The 18,475-nt window shown below is 41.8% G+C and overlaps 1 protein-coding gene across 1 annotated transcript in view; it reads left to right on the top strand.

Moving 5' to 3' along the window:
* Window positions 1-18,475, top strand: part of hk1 (hexokinase 1) — a 105,091-nt gene that overhangs the window by 70,886 nt on the left and 15,730 nt on the right. The window contains exons 10-11 of the mRNA XM_059653199.1: window positions 6,383-6,687; window positions 16,088-16,236. Coding sequence (XP_059509182.1) covers window positions 6,383-6,687; window positions 16,088-16,236 — 454 coding nt within the window. The remainder of the gene's footprint in view (window positions 1-6,382; window positions 6,688-16,087; window positions 16,237-18,475) is intronic.

The raw sequence follows: 18,475 nt of genomic DNA, 5'->3' as shown, positions 1-18,475 counted from the left end.
CTCCCTAACATGTTCTTCCTCTCACCTATCCCCCCCTCCCACCTCAAGCCACACCTCCATTTCCTACCTACTAACCTCATCCCACCTCCTTAACCTGTCCGTCCTCCCTGGACTGACATATCCCCTCCCTACTTACCCACCCATACTCTCCTCTCCACCTATCTTCTTTTCTCTCCATCTTTGGTTCGCCTCCCCCCTCTCCCTATTTATTTCAGAACCCTCTCCCCATCCCGCTCTCTGATGAAGGATCTAGGCCCGAAACGTCAGCTTTTATGCTCCTGAGATGCTACTTGGCCTGCTGTGTTCATCCTGCTTCACACTTCGTTATCTAGCGAGACTACTCGGACAGCTAGGAATCATGACAGCACACAAACCAGCAGCCACACTAAGACAGCAACTGACCAGGGTTAAAGACCCAGTAGATACCATGGACAGAACGAATGTGGTTTACAAGATACCACGCAGAGGCTGCACGAAACACTACATGGAGCAAACAGGCAGACAACTAGCAACCTGCATCTGAGAACTCCAGCTAGCAATGAAACAACACGACCAGATGTCCTTGGTTTCAATACACGCAGATGAGAAAAACCACTTTCAACAAGGATAACAATATCATTGAACAAGCCATACAGAGGACAGCCAGGTTGCCTTGGGTTGGCATTCATCCATGGACTCCATCAACAAACACATTGTATTAGACCCAATATACCAACGATTACAGCACAATCGGAACTGGCACCTACCGGAAAGCAAAAACCAGATCGTATAAATCAAACTGGCACAAGACAGCAGCGCTTTTCACACCAGGTTCCACAGCACGGAGAACATCACCTAGTAAGGCGACAAAATGTTTGCTATCAAACCTCCCAGCAGAGCAAACGCACCAACGTCTATGAAAAGCAATAGGGATGAATGTTTCATAGTTAGGACAATAGACATTCATATCTGAAACAGTGGACCTAAATCTAAAATGGTATCTTAGTTGCTATGGTACTATGGTCAGGCAATGTGATGGAAGGTGGACAGCCAAAGGTAATTGTTCATATTAATGTAACAACATTGAGCATAACATTTAAAAAATAGTAGACAATTTGGCCCATCATTCGTGTTGCATCATTCGTGTTGCATCATTCGTGTTGCACCTTTCCATATGATCCTAGTCGATTTGATTATTCAGCCTTAATTTCATCTATGTGTTCCTCCATAATCCATCACTCCCATGCAGATCAAAAAGAGCCTAACTCAGCCTTTAGCATATTTAATAACTCAGTTCCCACTGCTTCCTGACAGCATAGGGGTGGCACAGTGGCTCAGTGGTTAGCATTGCTGCCTCAGCTCCAGGGACCCAAGTTCGGTTCCACACTTAGGCGATCTTCTGTGTGGAGTTTGCACATTTTCATTGTCTCCATGGGTTTTCTCGTACAGTCCAATGATATGTAGGCTAGGTGGATGAACAATGGAAAATGTAGGCTTACAGGGATAGGATAGGGATATGGGTCTGGATGGGATGGTCTTTGGAGAGTCAGTGTGGAGTAAGTGGCCTCCTTCCACACTGTAGGGACTCTATGGTTCGTATTAGAAATTTCATTAGAGGCAGAATGCTCACAGTACCTATCCTGTCAAGTCCCCTCATAATCCCTAAATAAGATCACCACTCATTCCTTTGAATTTTAATAAATAGGACGTTTCATCCCACAAGTAAACAAAGTGAATGTTCTGGGAATTGCTTCCAATGCAAGTGTATATCTCCTTTAAAAAGGAGATCAAAACTATACACAGTACTCCAGTGTGTATTCCCACAATACCTTGTACAGTTAACGTAAGAATTTTTGTTTATGTTCCATTCCCTCTTGTGTTTCAGGCCAACACGTGCCTTCCTACTTGCAATTACTTGCTTCACATGCATGTTAACTCTCATTGTGCAACCTCTCCCCAGGGGGAGACGTGGTGACAGAGTGGTTAGCACTGCTACCTCACAGCACTGAGGACCCAGGTTCAATTCCAGCCTTGGGTGACTGTTGGTGTGGAGTTTGCACATTCTCCCTGCGTCTGTGTGGGTTCTTGCCAGGTGATCAGGTTCCCCCCCCCCACAGTCCAAACGTGTGTTTTAGGTGGAGTTGCAGATAGTGAGGAGGATTGTCAGAATACAGCTGGATACAGATCAGTTGGAGGCATGGGTAAAAAAATGGCAGATGGAGTTTAATCTGGACGAATGTGAGAGAATGCATTTTGGAAGGTCAAGTACAACTGGAAATTATGCAATGAATGGCAGAACCCTTAAGATTATTGATATGCAGAGAGTTCTGGGTGTGTGGGTCCACAGATCACTGCAAGTGGCAGCACAGTAGGTAAGGTTGTAAAAAAAGGCTTATGGCAAGCTTGCTTTCATTGGAAGGGCATTCTGTATAAGAATAGACAAGTTATGCTGCAACTTTATAGAACTTTTATTAGGCCGCACTTGCAATGTTGTGTACAGTTCTGGTCACCACACTATCAGAAGGATGTGGATGCTTTGGAGTGGGTACAGAAACGGTTTACCAGGATGTTGCCTGTTACGAGGGATTTTAACTATGAAGTAAATTTGAATAGACTGGATTTATTTTCACAGGAAATCAGGAGGTTGAGCGACAACCTAATAGAAGTTTATAAGATCATGAATGGCATGGATAAGGTGGAAAGTATGAGGCTTTTTCCCAGGGCAGAGGGTTCAATTACTAGGGGACACAGGTTCAGAGCTGGGCGGGGGGTGGGGGTGGGGGGGCGGGGGGGTGGTGGGTTTAAAAGGGATGTGCGAGGCGCATTTTTTTTTTGCACAAAAAAGTGGTGAGGGCCTGGAACGCGTTGCCAGAGGAGGTAATGAAAGCAAACACAATAGCAGCAGTCAAGAAGCACTTGGACAAGTACATGAATAGGAAGGGAATAGAGGGATACGAATCCTGTAAGTCAGTTTCAATATGGAAGGGCAAAATGTGTAAGCATAGGCTTGTAGGGATGAAGGGTCTGTTTCTGTGCTGTATTGTTCTTAATGCAAAGAACAAAGTTTTGCCCAGTCAAGCTATCTATATCCATTTGACTTGATGTGTTTTTGTCATGTACCCAAGCACAGTGGAAAATTTTATATTGTATGCAGTACAGGCAGATCATAACATAAAAGGACATATAGATTGCAGGTTGTTTAGACAGCGTGAGGCATACCAGGTTACAGCTGCACGGAAAGTTGAACATTAGATTTGAAATTACAGATGTCTATTCAGCAGTCTTATAACAGTGAGGAAAAAGCTGCTCCTGAATCTGTTTAAGCTTCTATATCTTCTGCTTAACTGAAGAGGTTAGAAGAATGGTATTTGCAAGAGTGTCCTCCTCCCTATTCTTGTATAATCATATTTGGCTTCAGTACAATCTATCTTTTTAAACAAGTTTTTGCTAAGGTTCTAGCACTGATCCTGTGATACTCCACTTTTTACAGCTAATAGACCATTTATCTGAATCCTCAGTTTCCTATTAGTTAAATAATCTTTCCATCCTAATATTTTGACCAACTATATGAATTCTTAGGTTGTGCAGTAAATTTTTGAGGCGCCTTTTTGAATGTCTTTTTGGGTTTACCAAATTACAATATCTACTGGTTTCCATACATCTATGTAAATCCTTAATGAACTCAAATATATATGTCAACCACTTTCTCTTTCACTGTCAATGTGGATTATGACTTCATAGAATCCCTACAGTGTGGAAACAGGCCCTTTGGCCCAAGAAGCCCACATTGACCCTCAAAGCATCCCACCCAGACCCATACCCCTAAAACCCATGTAATCTACACATCCCTGAACACTATGGGCAATTTAGCATGGCTGTAGGAGGTAACTGGAACACTTGGAGGAAACCCACACAGACATCAGGATGATGTGCAAACTCCACACGGACAGTCACCCGAGGGTTGAATCGAGCCCAGGTTTCTGGCACTGTGAGGCTGCAGTGCTAACTACTGGGCCACCATGCCACCCCTTTCTTGTTCTTTGCTCGTGACAGGGAGCTATTTGGCAAGGCAGCAAACACAACAGCATCTCAGTCTGCATCAACATCATTATCTTGTTGCCAGCACTTTGAGGTCCTAATCTGTTTACGCTCTAGTTGAACCTTTTTGGTTATATCATCCTCTATAAAGCAGACCTAAGCTGTTCTTTCCCCTTGGCTTGACTACAGCTCACTTGTGTCAGGTGAGTTTGAGTCAGTCTCCTGCACACTAAACTTTAACACCAGTACTGTGCCAGAATCTGAGGAGCTGCCTCAGAAAGTCAGATCAAGTCTTGAGGCCTCTTCTTAAGAACTCTGTTTCCTTTTTCTCCTCTACTGAGTGTACTGTGGCTGGGCACATTGCAGTTCCTCATTATCTGAAAGCTAAGAAGGGTTGGGATAAGAGGAGGAAAACAAGACTTTCATGGTAATTATTTACAGCTGGCATATTATGCCATGCAACAGGACTGTGGGTGTGTCGTAGTGAAGTAAAATCATCTGGCAATTAACAAATATGTCAGTACCAAAGGGTTAACCAGTACTGTTTCACTTCAGTGATATGTAATATCCCAGTGTCACTGCATGCCACAACTGTCATAGTTGAGTTATGATGCATGACAGGCATGTGGAGGTGCATAGAACCTATGGGAACTGGGTGTGAGACCACCAGCATTTGTATAAGGGAAGAGTGGTGAAGTGTCTGGATGTCAGATATGGAACTTGATTGCCAGGGGTTAATGATGGCGGCGTGGTGATTGAGTAGCGTAAGATTTTGGTTTGGTGGCTAGATGTTAGTTGAAGATGTATTTGCTGTGAAATCATTAAACACCTTGTAATGCTGCTGCTGAGTTCTCAAGGCTGTATATGAGAATTAACCACTTTCTTTCACTTCTCACGTTCCCTTTTGAGGGTGCTGTTGGCAGCTTTCTGACTAGAAAGTAAGGCAGTACCTCTATCCAATGTACTACTGCATCCATGAACCCAAGTGCTGTCTTCCCGTTCCTGATTTTAACGGCACATCATGGCTGTCCTGAATTTAACAGTAGTCTTCTCTGATTCAATGCAACTTTACTTTATAAGGGCCAGAGCTCCTTTAAGAGGGGCACACTGTCTGTGATTTGTACTCATTGAATTGTGCTCAGTGCCTAGTTGAACTGACAGGCAAACAGCAACTTGTACTGCACTGAAACCAACAATACAACAGGTATGACAACAACTGCTGCCTACCTCCACATCACCAACTAGGGCACAAAACACAACTTTCTACCCCAAAAAAAGATTACTAAAGCTTATTAATGCTTAAGATATGAACTAGTGCTCCGCATAAAATTCTGTTTCACAGAAAATATGAAAAACTTAGGCCTGAGCTAAAGTGTAATAAACAGATTGACCCATCAGTTTAGAGGATAGGACTTGGATCAAAAATCATAATCCCCAAAACTTCAACTTTCGTCAATTGGTCATTGATCCCAATAAGCTTTTCTTTATGTAACCACTCAACATTTTAAATGAACTAGATGTTTTCTGTCATGTTGCTCGATCTTTGATAATTGTAGATCATTAAAATTTAAGACCTAATTTTGCTTTATTTAACCAAGTGAGAAAGTACCGGTAAAGGAGTCAAAAACCCCGCAATCTGAATGTTAAGCAGTGAATACACCTTGTATACTTTCCTTGTGTTCCACTTTATTGTAAGGGATGATTCATTCTGAGTGCTGCAGCCTCAAATTCCAAACAAACTGGGATTTAATCAACTCCATACCTTTAAATATCCTGAATGCAGTTTACAGGGCTTCTCAGATTTGAATTGTTGTTGGACCCTTCGCTTGAATCTCATGTGCAAATGAATAAAACATCGTCCCTGTTCTAAAGTAGCTGAATCCCTCCCTCGCACTGAAGAGAACCAACATAACTTACATTTGTATCAAGTTAAGCTCGCAAAGGTTCTGGGTGTTCTGTGTAAGAGGGACACTCCTTATAAGTCAACAAATAGTACAGTTCTTTCAGCGAATTAATCCTATCAGTTGTGTTTCTGTTCTTTAGGAAACATTGATACAAAAGTATATAATGACATCAGTAAGTATGGGCAAATCTTTGTGGGCTACACAAGTATAATCTTTCAAACTGAGCAGAATTCTGAACAATTAGTAGCAAGAACATTGGGTGATCATAGCCACCCTGACAGAAATCAGCTAAAGCACCAGGAGTTCAATCTGGGATTTGTATTTTACAGCTGGTTGCCCAACAGAAGTACAGGGCAGCAGTAAGCATTTTTCTTATGTTCATGTTCGTTAAAATTATGATGGTAACATTCCTTTGTGTGCAGAAGGATTCTTAGTTGATCTGTATCTGATCTCTTTTACAGATTTGCCAGACGCCTCCAGAAAACAGTGAGACGCCTGGTTCCCGACTGTGAGGTCCGATTTCTCCTTTCGGAAAGTGGCAGTGGAAAAGGTGCTGCCATGGTTACTGCAGTGGCCGCAAGGCTTGCTTCGCAACGCAAAGAAATAGATGAAACATTGGCTTCGTTCACACTCACGCAAGAACAACTGTTTGAGGTGAAGAAGAGAATGAGAACAGAGATGGAGCTTGGTTTAAAGAAGAAATCTCATGAGGCTGCAACAGTGAAAATGTTGCCAACCTTTGTTCGTAGCACCCCAGATGGGACAGGTACTCAAGTTGTACCTAAAATTTTAGTCTGTGTACTTACTTTTGACTAATATTCCAACAGCCAATATGTATTTATCCAGGCCTAACAGAGTAAGACATCCTAAGACATTCTAAATGAGAGTCATAAAGCAGTATTTGATACAAATGAGAGCTGTAAAGCACTACATATTAGATAACCTTGGAAAAAGATGTAGGTTTAAAGGAACCGATTTAAACGAAGAGATTTTGGGAAGAAATTCTGGCGTTTAGGGCTTGGCCGTTTAAGGCATGGCCAACAACCTTGGCGGGATTTAATTTTCAGACTTTTGAAACTTTAAAGTAAGATTTGGTATGCATATACACCAGGCCATTAAGCTATCAGGCTAGATGGATAAAGTGGTAAAGACGATTTAAGGTAAAATTGCCGTTGTTAGTCAAAACATTGTTTGAGAGCAGAGAGGTAATTGCTGGAACTGTATAAAACATTGGCTGGCCGCAGCTAGAGAAATTATGTGGATTTCAGAACCGCACATTTTGGAGGGGTGTGATAGCATTGGAGAGGAGATTTACCCAGGATATTGCCAAGACTTCAGGGCTTCAGTTATGAAAAGAAATTAGACAGACTGGAGTGGTTTTCCCTACACTAGAGGAAATTAAGAGGGGGAATGATTGAGAGAGAGATAATTGAGGGGTATAGCTAGGGTAGACAGAAACTTTCCCCTGATGGAGACATCATTGACCAGAGCATAGATTTATGGTAAGGAACAGTAGGTTTAGAAGAGAGGTGAGGAAAATCTTTTTTCACTGATGAGTGATGGGCACCTAGAACTCTGTCTGTTCAGTGTGGTAGAGGCAGAAACCCCAACATTTAAGAGCTATTTAGATGTGCCCTTATGATTCCAAAGCAAACAAGGCAATGGGCTAAGTACTGGAAAATGGGATTAGAATAAATAAGTGGTTATTTTTGATTGGCATTGGCATGGTATGCTGAAAGCCCTTTTTCTACGCTGTAGATCTCAATGTCTGTGAAATGAGCACAGATATTTCCAAGGTTGTGTTGTTGGAAAGAAAAAATAGGGAGGAATGAAGCCACAGAAGGATTTAAAAACAAGAATAATAATCTTAAAATAGAGGCATTGTTGAACTGGGAGTCAATGTAGATCAGGGAAAGTGGGTGAGCAGGATATAGCGAGAATTAGAACGCAGGCAACAGAGGTTTGCTTGACCTCTGGGTTCCAAAGGGTGGGATGTGGGAAATCAGCCAGGAGTATGTCGGAACAGTCAAGTTTAGAGATTGTGAAGGTACAGAAGACGGTTTTAACAGCAGGTGCAATGTGGCAGCAGTGTAGTCAGGCGATCTTTTAGAGGTGGAAATAGTTGGTCATAGGTGACGTAAAGGTTTCGTTGGAGGCTCATCTTGGATGAAATGTCACAGACTGGCTCAGCTTCAGACGTAAAACAGGGTGAGAGAGAATCGTTTGTCGGGGATTAAATTTTGTCACAGGGATCAAAGAAACGTCTGGTTCAATTCTGGATGTCAGGAAATTATTCTGCAAATTTAAAGAGTAATTGTGAGTTGGTGGTGTCAGCCTGTGTGGATGATGACAGCACATAAATGAGAAATAAAGCTCCAAGGATAGAACCATGAGGGACATCAGAGGTATGGGAATGGGGGAGAAACCACTTAACCAGTTACATCGTCTTAAGATATTCTTGGGTCACATCCAAAGCAGTGCCATGTCTCTCTAAAGAAAAACTAAGTTCAAAGCCTGTCTTCCCAGGCCTCCTCCAGATTTTACAGACTTGGGCTCCAAAAATCCAACTTGAGTTGAGGCACCTGACTTGAATTTCTGGCTGCCACTGTGACCCTAATATGCATGAGAAAAAGTCAACAGGCATTTGGAAAGGTTTGAGTTTAATGAAGAGAACCAATATGGATTTATGGAAGGGCAATCATGCTTTGCTAATTACACGTTTGGTAAAGTTACAGAGAAGGTTAATGGAGAGTGTGTGGTGGGATATAGATTTTAAGAATGTAAGCTTATTTTCAAAAACTACATATTGATAATAGAGATAACACGGTGTGGAGCCGGATGAGCACAGCAGGCCAAGCAACATCAGAGGAGCAGGCAGGCTGACATTTGGGGTCTAGGCCCAAAAAATCAGTCTTCCTGCTCCTCTGATGCTGCTTGGTCTGCTGTGTTCATCCAGCTCCACACCTTGTTATCTCAGCTTCTCCAGCATCTGCAGTTCCTACTATCACTGAAACATTGATAAACTGGACCACCAAGCAGAAACCCACACAGACACAAGGAGAATATGCAAGCTCTATACAGTCACCTAAGACTGGAATTGAACCAGGTCCCTGACACTGTAAGGCAACAGTGCTAAACACAATGCTACCTTGGTGCCCAAAAACAAACAGCAGCTGTTGGGATGCTCGTCTGACTTTTAGTTCGTCTGCATTTTAACATCCGCCATGGTTATTGTAATAATGCCTTTCTGACATGTCTTTTTTCTGTCCTGATCTATTTTCTTCCCCAGAACCTGACTACTGCTAGAAGGCCTACACATAACTCCCTATCAAGGTCTTTATTTAATTTTGCAGTTCCTCTACTCTACCTGCACCGATTCCGCATATTTCAACCCTGTATTTCTTTTTATTCCTAATTGTTTGCGGTATGTGGGTGTCGCTGGCTGGCTAGCTTTTCTTGCTTAGCCCTGGTTGTCCTTGAGAAGATGGTCGTGTGCTACCTTCTTGAATCGCTGCAGACATCTGTTGTAGTTTGACCCACAATGCTATTAGGGAGTGAATTCCAGGATTTTGATCCAGCAACAGAAAAAGCAACAGCAATATATTTCCAAGTCAGGATGGTGAATGGCTTGGAGGGGAACCTGAAGGTTGTGGTGTTCCCATATGTCTGCTGCCCTTGTCCTTCTAGATGGAGTTGGTTGTGGATTTGGAAGGACCTATCTGAGGATCTTTGAATTTCTGCAGTACATCTTGTAGATAGGACACACTGCTATTACTTAGTGTCAGTGGTGGAGGGAGTGGATGCTTGTGGATGTAGTGCCAATCAAGCGGGCTGCTTTGTCCTGGATGGTGTCAAGCTTCTTGAGTATAATTGGGGCTACACTTGTCCATGCAAGTGGGAAGTATTCCATCACACTCCTGATTTATGCCATGTAGATGGTGGGCACTCTTTGAGGAGTCAGGTGAGTTACCCGCCATACCAAGCTTCTGGCCTGCTCCTGTAGCCGCTGTTTGTGTTGAGTCTGGTTGAGTTTCAGGTCACTGATTTACACCCCCCCCCCCCCCCCCCCCCCCAAGGATGTGGATAGTGTACTGCACTGTAATGTTCTATGTTCTATAGCAAATTTCCTGAGCTACCTGAGGAAGAAGAGGTTGTGTCGTGCCTTCTTGACTGTCTCATCTACCTTTTTGAATGCCTCCTGTGTTGTAAACTGAGTGTAGAATCTAGATAGCCTTTATAATATACAATTTTTGTCAATCCGCATTGTCTGATTGGTATGTGGGTTGATTTTGTGAGTGATGATGATGGCCGTGGTAACAGTGGCATGGAGGGGGGCAGGGGGTACCAATTTCTGTTGTTCTGTTAATGTCACTCCAAGGAGTTTGATGCACTCCACCCTCTCAACATCAGTTTTGTTGATGTGGATGAGTGATAGGTGTTCTCCTCCTTTCTTTCTGAAGTCAATGATCAGTTCTCTAGTTTTGCCATCGTTGGGAGATTGTTCTCATTGCACCAAGCCCTCCATCTGTCTTCTGTATTTTGACTCACTGTTGTTAGACATCCGTCCTAATATAATGGTGTCGTTTGTACAGGGATACAGTAGGGTGCTGAGGGGACATCCTTGGGGGGTCCAGTGTTGTGTATTTGTGGAGGAGGTACAGTTGACTATCTTCACTGATTTGCGGTCTGTGGGTTGGAAAGTTAAGGACCCAGTTGCCGAGGGCAGAGCCAAGATCGTGGTCATGGAGTTTTGAGATCGGTCTGGCGGGGATAATAGTGTTGACTACAGCTCCGCCTTCAATGAGCAGGAGTCTGATGTAGGTGTCCTTGTTGTACAGATGTTCCAGGGATGAGTGCAGGGCTAGGGATATGGATTCCACTAAGGACCTGTTATGTCGATAGTCAAATTGTAGGGGTTTGTGGGATCTAGGGATAGAACAGTTGCAAAAACACTCTCAACTACATTCCCAAGGTTACCTACCTTGCTTGTCTTAACAGTCCCAGCTGTTATCTGTTTACATTTTCAGTCTGACATGTTATTATTTTTGCTAAATCAAGGGAGACATCCAATTCATGATCAGCTTCATCATCGAAAACTGGTTTGTCCTGTCACAACCCTGGGTCTACCCGCAGCTTTTTCTTCACATTATGCATAATAGGCACGTTACAGTCCTGCTGGTAATCATTTTTACCCTGCTGACTTTTTATCAGTTCCTACAGCTCTTAATTTTCCTTACCTAGGTATAAAACATACAAATGGGGACTTTTTCTGGATTCTTTCTAAATAGATTGTTCCTTTCATAACCCCTTTCGAAAGCCTATCAAGGACACTCATAATTACCATTGCGTATTTGTATAATTTCTAGTACAGCTCTAGTCGATAATCCTAATTTTTCCCATTAAACTATCTATTGGCCGCATTTTAGAATATCTCAGTGATGTGGTAACTTCAGTCAAAGGCTGCTGCTGCTTCTTCCAACTTCTTAAACCTAAGGTTAATTAGACCCTAACTGCTGTCGTCCATCATCCTTCTCAGTTGTTTATTTTATGGGTTTATGATTGTTTAGTCAATTATTTGAGTTATTTTCCGACTGTTTATTGAGTCAGCAATTACTGTTATATTGTAATTCTAGGGGCAGGTAACTTGCACTGTGTAAGACTTAGAATATCCCAGCGATATGGTATCCTTTTTATCTATGGGACAGCCATTCATGACGTGGGTTACCCATTATCCTCTTGCCATCTTCATCTAAGAGTTAGTTTACATTCTTTCTCAGAACGAGACCTTATTTTTGAAAACAACACACTGATATCAAAGTGCCAGGGAAAAGGGACACATTTTATTTATTAAGATTTTTGGCAAGAGACACAAAGACAGTATGAGGAAGAACTTCTTTAAGCAGCGACTGCTAAAATGATAATTACCTGGAACTTGCTGCCCATTAGTGTGGTGGGAGTGAGAGACAATCAGTGATTCAAGTAGATTGTGCACTTGAGGGAAAGAAATCTGAAGGGCTTTGGAGACCAAATGTGTGGGTGGGACTGACTGGATTACGCCTCAGAAAGCCAGCATAGACATGATGTGCTGAATGCCTCCTGTGTTGTAAACTGAGTGTAAGAATCTAGATAGCCTTTATAATATACTATTTTTGTCAATCCGCATTGTCTGATTGGTATGTGGGTTGATTTTGTGAGTGATGATGATGGCCGTGGTAGCAGTGGCATAGAGTGGGGAGGGGGTACCAATTTCACCACCACCATCTCTTGTATACACTATAGACCACTATAAAAATGGAGTTTTGAATTTTTTGTGCCAGAAATCATGGGGTTAGCTTTACCATGGTGATGTTTTGGGAGGGGAGGATGCTTGATGTGTTTGATTTGGGCCCAAGTGAAATCCAAATAAAACTATAATAAATTGTAGGAATTAAAAATGAACCATAAGGATAATTAGTAAGTAACTAATTATTACAACACAATTTCTCATTTTGATCTGATCATTTATTATAATTTGAATAAATAGACAAAACATAAATGCTGGTGGATTTTAAATCACTTATTTACTAGTACTTCATTTTCGTTAGTATTTATACATTTACAGATTTGCTGAGCCTCTGCTTCCTCACCTTACCCCATGTTTGTGGAATTACTCTCAAACTGTAACTGATCAATTGTTTCAACCTAATAGGAAAATATGGTTATGGCCCCTTTTGTGGACTATAGCTTCTTAATAGACGCATTTACAATAAAGTCTGATCAGTAATGTTCCCTGTGTTATACAGGTGCATTGATCCCTGTAACATGAATGTTAACTATTACTGCAAAGTCTTTTTTGCTTAGACCAGGTGTTACAGGGTTTAATTTTGCATGGGCTCAACTTCTATGTGAATGTTTAATGAGGTATATAAACACAAGATAGCATGAAAACAGAAGCATGAAATAATTTTCAAAAGCAATATGACTAAGAACCTACCTAATCATAGAATCCTCACAGTGTGAAAACAGGCCATTTGACTCAACAAGTCCTTGCAGACTTTCTGAAGGCCATCCCACCTAGACCCATCCCCTAACTCTCTTCCTGTGTTTCCTATTGCTAATGCACCTAACCTGCACGTCCCTGAATACTTTGGCAATTTACCATAGCCAATCTACCTAACTTGCACATCTTTGGACTGTGGGAGGAAACCAGAGCACGTGGCGGAAACCCATGCAGACATGGAAAGACCATGCAAACATCACACAGACAGCTGGAATCAAACCTGGATCCCTGGTGCTGTGAGGCAGCATTGCTCACCACCATGCCACCGCTCACGCGCACGCACCACTGTGCCACCCATACAACTGCATGCCTGCTACAACCACCGGTTGCTGCGTTAGCTTTGACGATGCGACCGAAGCCGTAATTAGTTCATAAACAACCAGTTGGATCCTACAATAAGCAGGTGTGAAGGCATATGCAGTTTGTAGTCTGCTCATCCCTAAGAAATACGTTGGTGTTGGCTCCACCAAAATGGGTTCCTACTTTAGGAGCATGTCAGAAAAGCTAGTCAAGGATGTTTCAGGGCAGTGTTTATGAAAGTACACGAACTATGCAACAGGTGACTTGAAATAATTCTGTGTCAAATGTCACAGATTTGCATGATGGGCCTTCCACTTTTTTAATGAGGTCATTAACATCTACTTTGAATGAATGACATTGTTTTGAAAGGAGATGAAATGCAGCCTCGGTTAGAACATAGAACAGTTCAGGACCTTCATTCCACGATGTTGTGCTGAACTTTTACCCCAAACCAAGGGTCCATCTAACCTCTAGCTATCTAATACTATCATCCATATGCCTTTCTAATAGCTGCTTAAATGCCCCCAATGGGGCTGACTCCACTACCCTCTCCAGCAATGCATTCCACGCCCCGATCACTTTCTGAGTAAAGAATCTAACTCTGACATCTCCCCTATAATTTACCTTCACTCACTTTGAAACTATGCCCCCTCGTAATAGCTACCTCCACCTTAGGAAAACGTCTCTGGCTGTCCACTCTATGTATACCTCTGATCACTTGGTACACCTCTACCAAGCCAAGTTCTTAATTATCTTCTGACTTGACTTGGGAAATCACTCTGTGGTCACGTTGTCAATCTGCTACAAAGTGACCAGTGAAAAGTCAAATAAGAATTCAAGAGAATAGAGTACCCAACATTAAACTAGGTACTGGATGTGATATAAGCAGCCCCCACTGTAAACCTGCAAATCCCTCCTCACCAACCTGAAAAAGACAAAAAGTGAAAGTAGATTTCCCAGCATCAACCTTCTGCTGAACTAAACTTTTGCTGTCGCACTGCCATTTCAAAACCTAAATTGTAAATCAGGTTTGAAAACACTAACCACCAGACCCACACTAAATACCTAACAGATGTTTGTTTCAAGTAAGTAGATAAATGAGCATTATAAATTGTGCATTCTTCCATCACTAGAAAATTAAATAAAGTAACTCTTCTACTATGCTTTAAAACAAGCTGAATTATAAAGCCTAGTTCAATTTCTGTACAGCTGTCTGGTGATAGTGTTCCCATGCACATGGTACCCTTGTTCTTCTGGTAAAGATTATGGATTTGGAAAGTGCAAAAGAGGAGCTGCTGCAGTGTATCTCATAGATGGTACAAACTGCTGCCACTATACATTAGTGGAGGGGGGAAGGTATGATTCTGAGAATACTGGTGTCAGGCTGTTGTTATCTAGTCTATGTGACAGTTTTTCCCCAGTTTTGTTACGATATTTTGACTGGCTTTTAGGAATGAATGAAAGCTTTTTTTTCAGTATGAGGTATATTTGAATGACAACTCTGTTAGATTGTCAGTTTGTAGCACAGAGCGTAGTATTGCTGAATAAAGAGACATTGGGCCAAAGCTTTGGGTATTCCACTCGTCAGGACAGGTGCAGGAATACCACCTTTCAGGGACAACAACAATTTATCTGCATAAAAGCAGGATGTTGATTAGATGGCAAGTGGAAGCTATTTGATCAAGGCATTGCCGCAGAGAATGTAGCAGGAAGCACCTATCCCAAAACTTTTATTTAAAATCAAAGAAGACGAGTCAACCCTGTTCCCTATTGCATTCCCCATGATACATCTCGATGAACCAGAGTCCCCTGTGTTATTTCCTTTTGTGAGATGATATTCTTGTGTCTGTCTTGATGAGTGCAAGATGTGAAACTTCAGAAAAGTCTCTGTATTTTTCCAGCAACTGGAGCTCCTTTGAAACAAAAACAGAAATTGCTGGAAAAGCTAGCAGTTCTGGCAGCATGTGTGAAGAGAAATCAAAGTTACCTTTTCGGGTCCAGTGACCCTTCCTCAGAACTTCAGATCACCAGACCCGAAACATTAACTTTAGTTTCTCTTCACAGATGCTGCCAGACCCGCTGAGCTTCTCCAACAGCTTTTTAAAATTCTGATTTTAACGCATCTACAGTTCTCTAGTTTTATTTTATAGATTCATTGAAGTTTTTAATGTCAATTTCAATTTATTTCTGCTATTTGTGAATTCCGGCCAGGTTTTGAAAGTTAACAATGGTCCTGACTTGCAAATTCCTTGCCTGCCACAATAATCCAGGTTAAAACTGGATAAAACATAAAACGGGTTAAAGTAGAATTGGATCATTAATTGAGAAGGGGACAAAATGAGAACGGAATGGCAGTAGGGCGGACAGCTGTAGTGGGAGAGCTGGATGACTGACTTTTGAACCATTACAAGGTATTTTATAAATGTCCTCCTGTCTGTCTGTCTTTATTGTCATGTGATGTGTGCATTGTCGGCAAGCAGTTTTGCTAATTGCCCTTGACCCGAGTGTGACTCGAGGACTACTTCTGAAGACAGTTAAGAGTCAGCGACATTACTAATTGTGTGGAGTCACATCTAGGTCAGAATAGCAGATTTTCTTCCCTGAAGGACATTGACAACTACCATTACTCCACCATCTCTCTCAATAATGTGGGTATTGAGAATCATTGGATATTACTTTGAAATGCAGTGAAAATATCTGATTACCAATCCAAGATAATAACCAAATAAATACTGAGATTATTTTTAATACTAGTAATGTAAATCTATATTTTTATGATAGCAATGATCAAAAGTATTTACTTGGTATCTTCAATTTTTGTTTACAGAAAATGGGGATTTTGTAGCCCTTGACCTCGGTGGAACCAACTTCCGTGTTCTACTTGTGAAGATTCGTAGTGGCAAGAGACGAACAGTTGAAATGCACAACAAAATCTATGCTATTCCCTTGGAGATAATGCAAGGGACCGGCGAAGAGGTAAGTAATTTTCTTGGGTGTTTAGTGTGTTTCTCGAGGTACATCAATAGGAAATAAATGGTAAGAGGTGGGTGGGAGCAATTAGGAATCAAATGTCTGATTTACACAAAGCAGGGCATTTTTGAGATATGAAGAAGATAAAAGAACAATACAGTACAGGAACAGGCCCTTCGACTCACCAAGTCTGTGTCAATGCATGATACTCTTAAATTAAAAAACCTTTTGTCATTACGTGGCCTGTTTCCCTCTATTCCCTGTCCATGTATCTGTCAAAATGTCTGTTAAACATTGCTATTGTATTTGCTACTCCCACCTTCGCTGGCAGTGCGTCCCAGGCATTTAACTTGAGTCTCTCATCTTTCCCTTTTTTACCTTAAACTTATGTCCCCGACTAATTAACACTTTCTTACCCTGGTTAAAAGACTCTGACTTTCCATTCTAACTATATCTCTCAAAATTCGGTAAACTTAATCAAGTTTGTCCAATCTCTCCTTATAGCTAATACCCTCCAAGCTAGGCAATATTCTGGTAAACCTTTTTCTGTACCGTCTCCAAAGCCTCCACATCCATCTGCTAGTATAGCAACCAGAACTATGCACAATTCAAAATGTTGCCTAACTAGAGTTCTATATGGCTGCAAAATGACTTGCTGATTTCTATACTGTATGCCCCGACTGATTGAAGGCAAGCCTTCCTGACCACCACCTCCAGTTGTGTTGCTACTTTCAGAGAACTGTGGACCACTATGCCTAGATTTGTCTGTATGTTAATGCATCTAAGGGTTCTGCCATTTACTGTATATTCCCCTCCTGCATTAGATCTTCCAAAATGCATCACCTGGAATTTGTATTGATCAAATCAATGGTTTATATTTGCCTTGGAGTCATACAGAACAGAAGCAGACCATTCAGTCCAACCAGCTTGTGCCAAATACAAACCCAAACTAAACTAGTCCCACCTGCCTGCTCCTGACCCACATCCCTCCAAACCTTTCCTTTTCATGTTCTTATGCAAGTGTCCTTTAAACATTGCAATTTCTACCCAGAGGTGGCCAAGATATTTGAAGGGCTTAAAATTGATATTGGATTGCTTTCTGCATGTGAACTTAAGACAGCTGGATCAGATGTGATCCATCCAAGAATTCTGAAGGAAGCATGAGTAGAAATTACAGGAATAGTTGGGACCTGTCTTCAGAAATGTTATCTGGAAATTATGGAGGTTCTTCCAATCTTCCTTAAAGACTGGTGGTGCCAGAGGACTGGAAAAATGCAAACATTACACCCTTGTTCAGAAAAAGAGTACAAAGATAATCCCAGCAACTACTGACCAGACAGTTTAGTCTTAGTGATAATGGGAACTGCAGATGCTGGAGAATCCAAATAATAAAGTGTGAAGCTGGATGAACACAGCAGGCCAAGTAGCATCTCAGGAGCACAAAAGCTGATGTTTCGGGCCTAGACCCTTCATTAGACCCTTCATCACCTCTCTGATGAAGGGTCTAGGCCCGAAACGTCAGCTTTTGTGCTCTTGAGATGCTGCTTGGCCTGCTGTGTTCATCCAGCTTCACACTTTGTTATCTTAGTTTCGTCTTAGTGATGGGTAAGTTTTTTGGAAACAATTAACAGTACCCAAAATGCCTGATCCTAGATACTTTAAGAGAAGTGAATTTCACCTTATCAGATGGATAAGATACAGCTATAACATTCCTTTGAAATATTTGGCAGTTTCGAACTTGAATATTGCTGATAAAAAGGCACATTTTGTCAAAGGTTTTCATCTTGCACTCATTAAGAGGCAATTCACAAGAAATACCAATTTGAGAGAAACTAACATTTATACCACATGCTTTTCCTCAAATGCAGTCTGAATGTTAGTTTTCCATTGACTTGGTAGTTTTTGCAAATCTTGGAATGGAGCAGACATTCTCCAGGTGCATGCCTATTGCAGATATCTTCCTGATGCATTGGGAGAGAGCAGAGGAAAAACAAGTGTTGCTGAGGATTGAGAGCCCATTGAGGTGGGTTGGCCCAAGAGTACCTGTGGTGATGCTCATTGTTGACCTGAGTTGCATACTGATAATTTTGGTGTCACCTGATTAGTCTGCCACAGTTCTGCAGTTCAGTACGTGCTGCAAGAGCCAGAGATCTTTAGGGTCTTGGCCTGAGATTTCCATGAGGGACGGGCCAATTTATTAAGGTGATGGTTGTGGGTTTTAATTTATTCTGCAGCCTCAAATAGT

The sequence above is a fragment of the Stegostoma tigrinum genome, chromosome 20, assembly GCF_030684315.1.
Source record: "Stegostoma tigrinum isolate sSteTig4 chromosome 20, sSteTig4.hap1, whole genome shotgun sequence".
NCBI lineage: Eukaryota > Metazoa > Chordata > Chondrichthyes > Orectolobiformes > Stegostomatidae > Stegostoma > Stegostoma tigrinum.
This window is presented reverse-complemented; position numbering and strand designations above follow the sequence as displayed.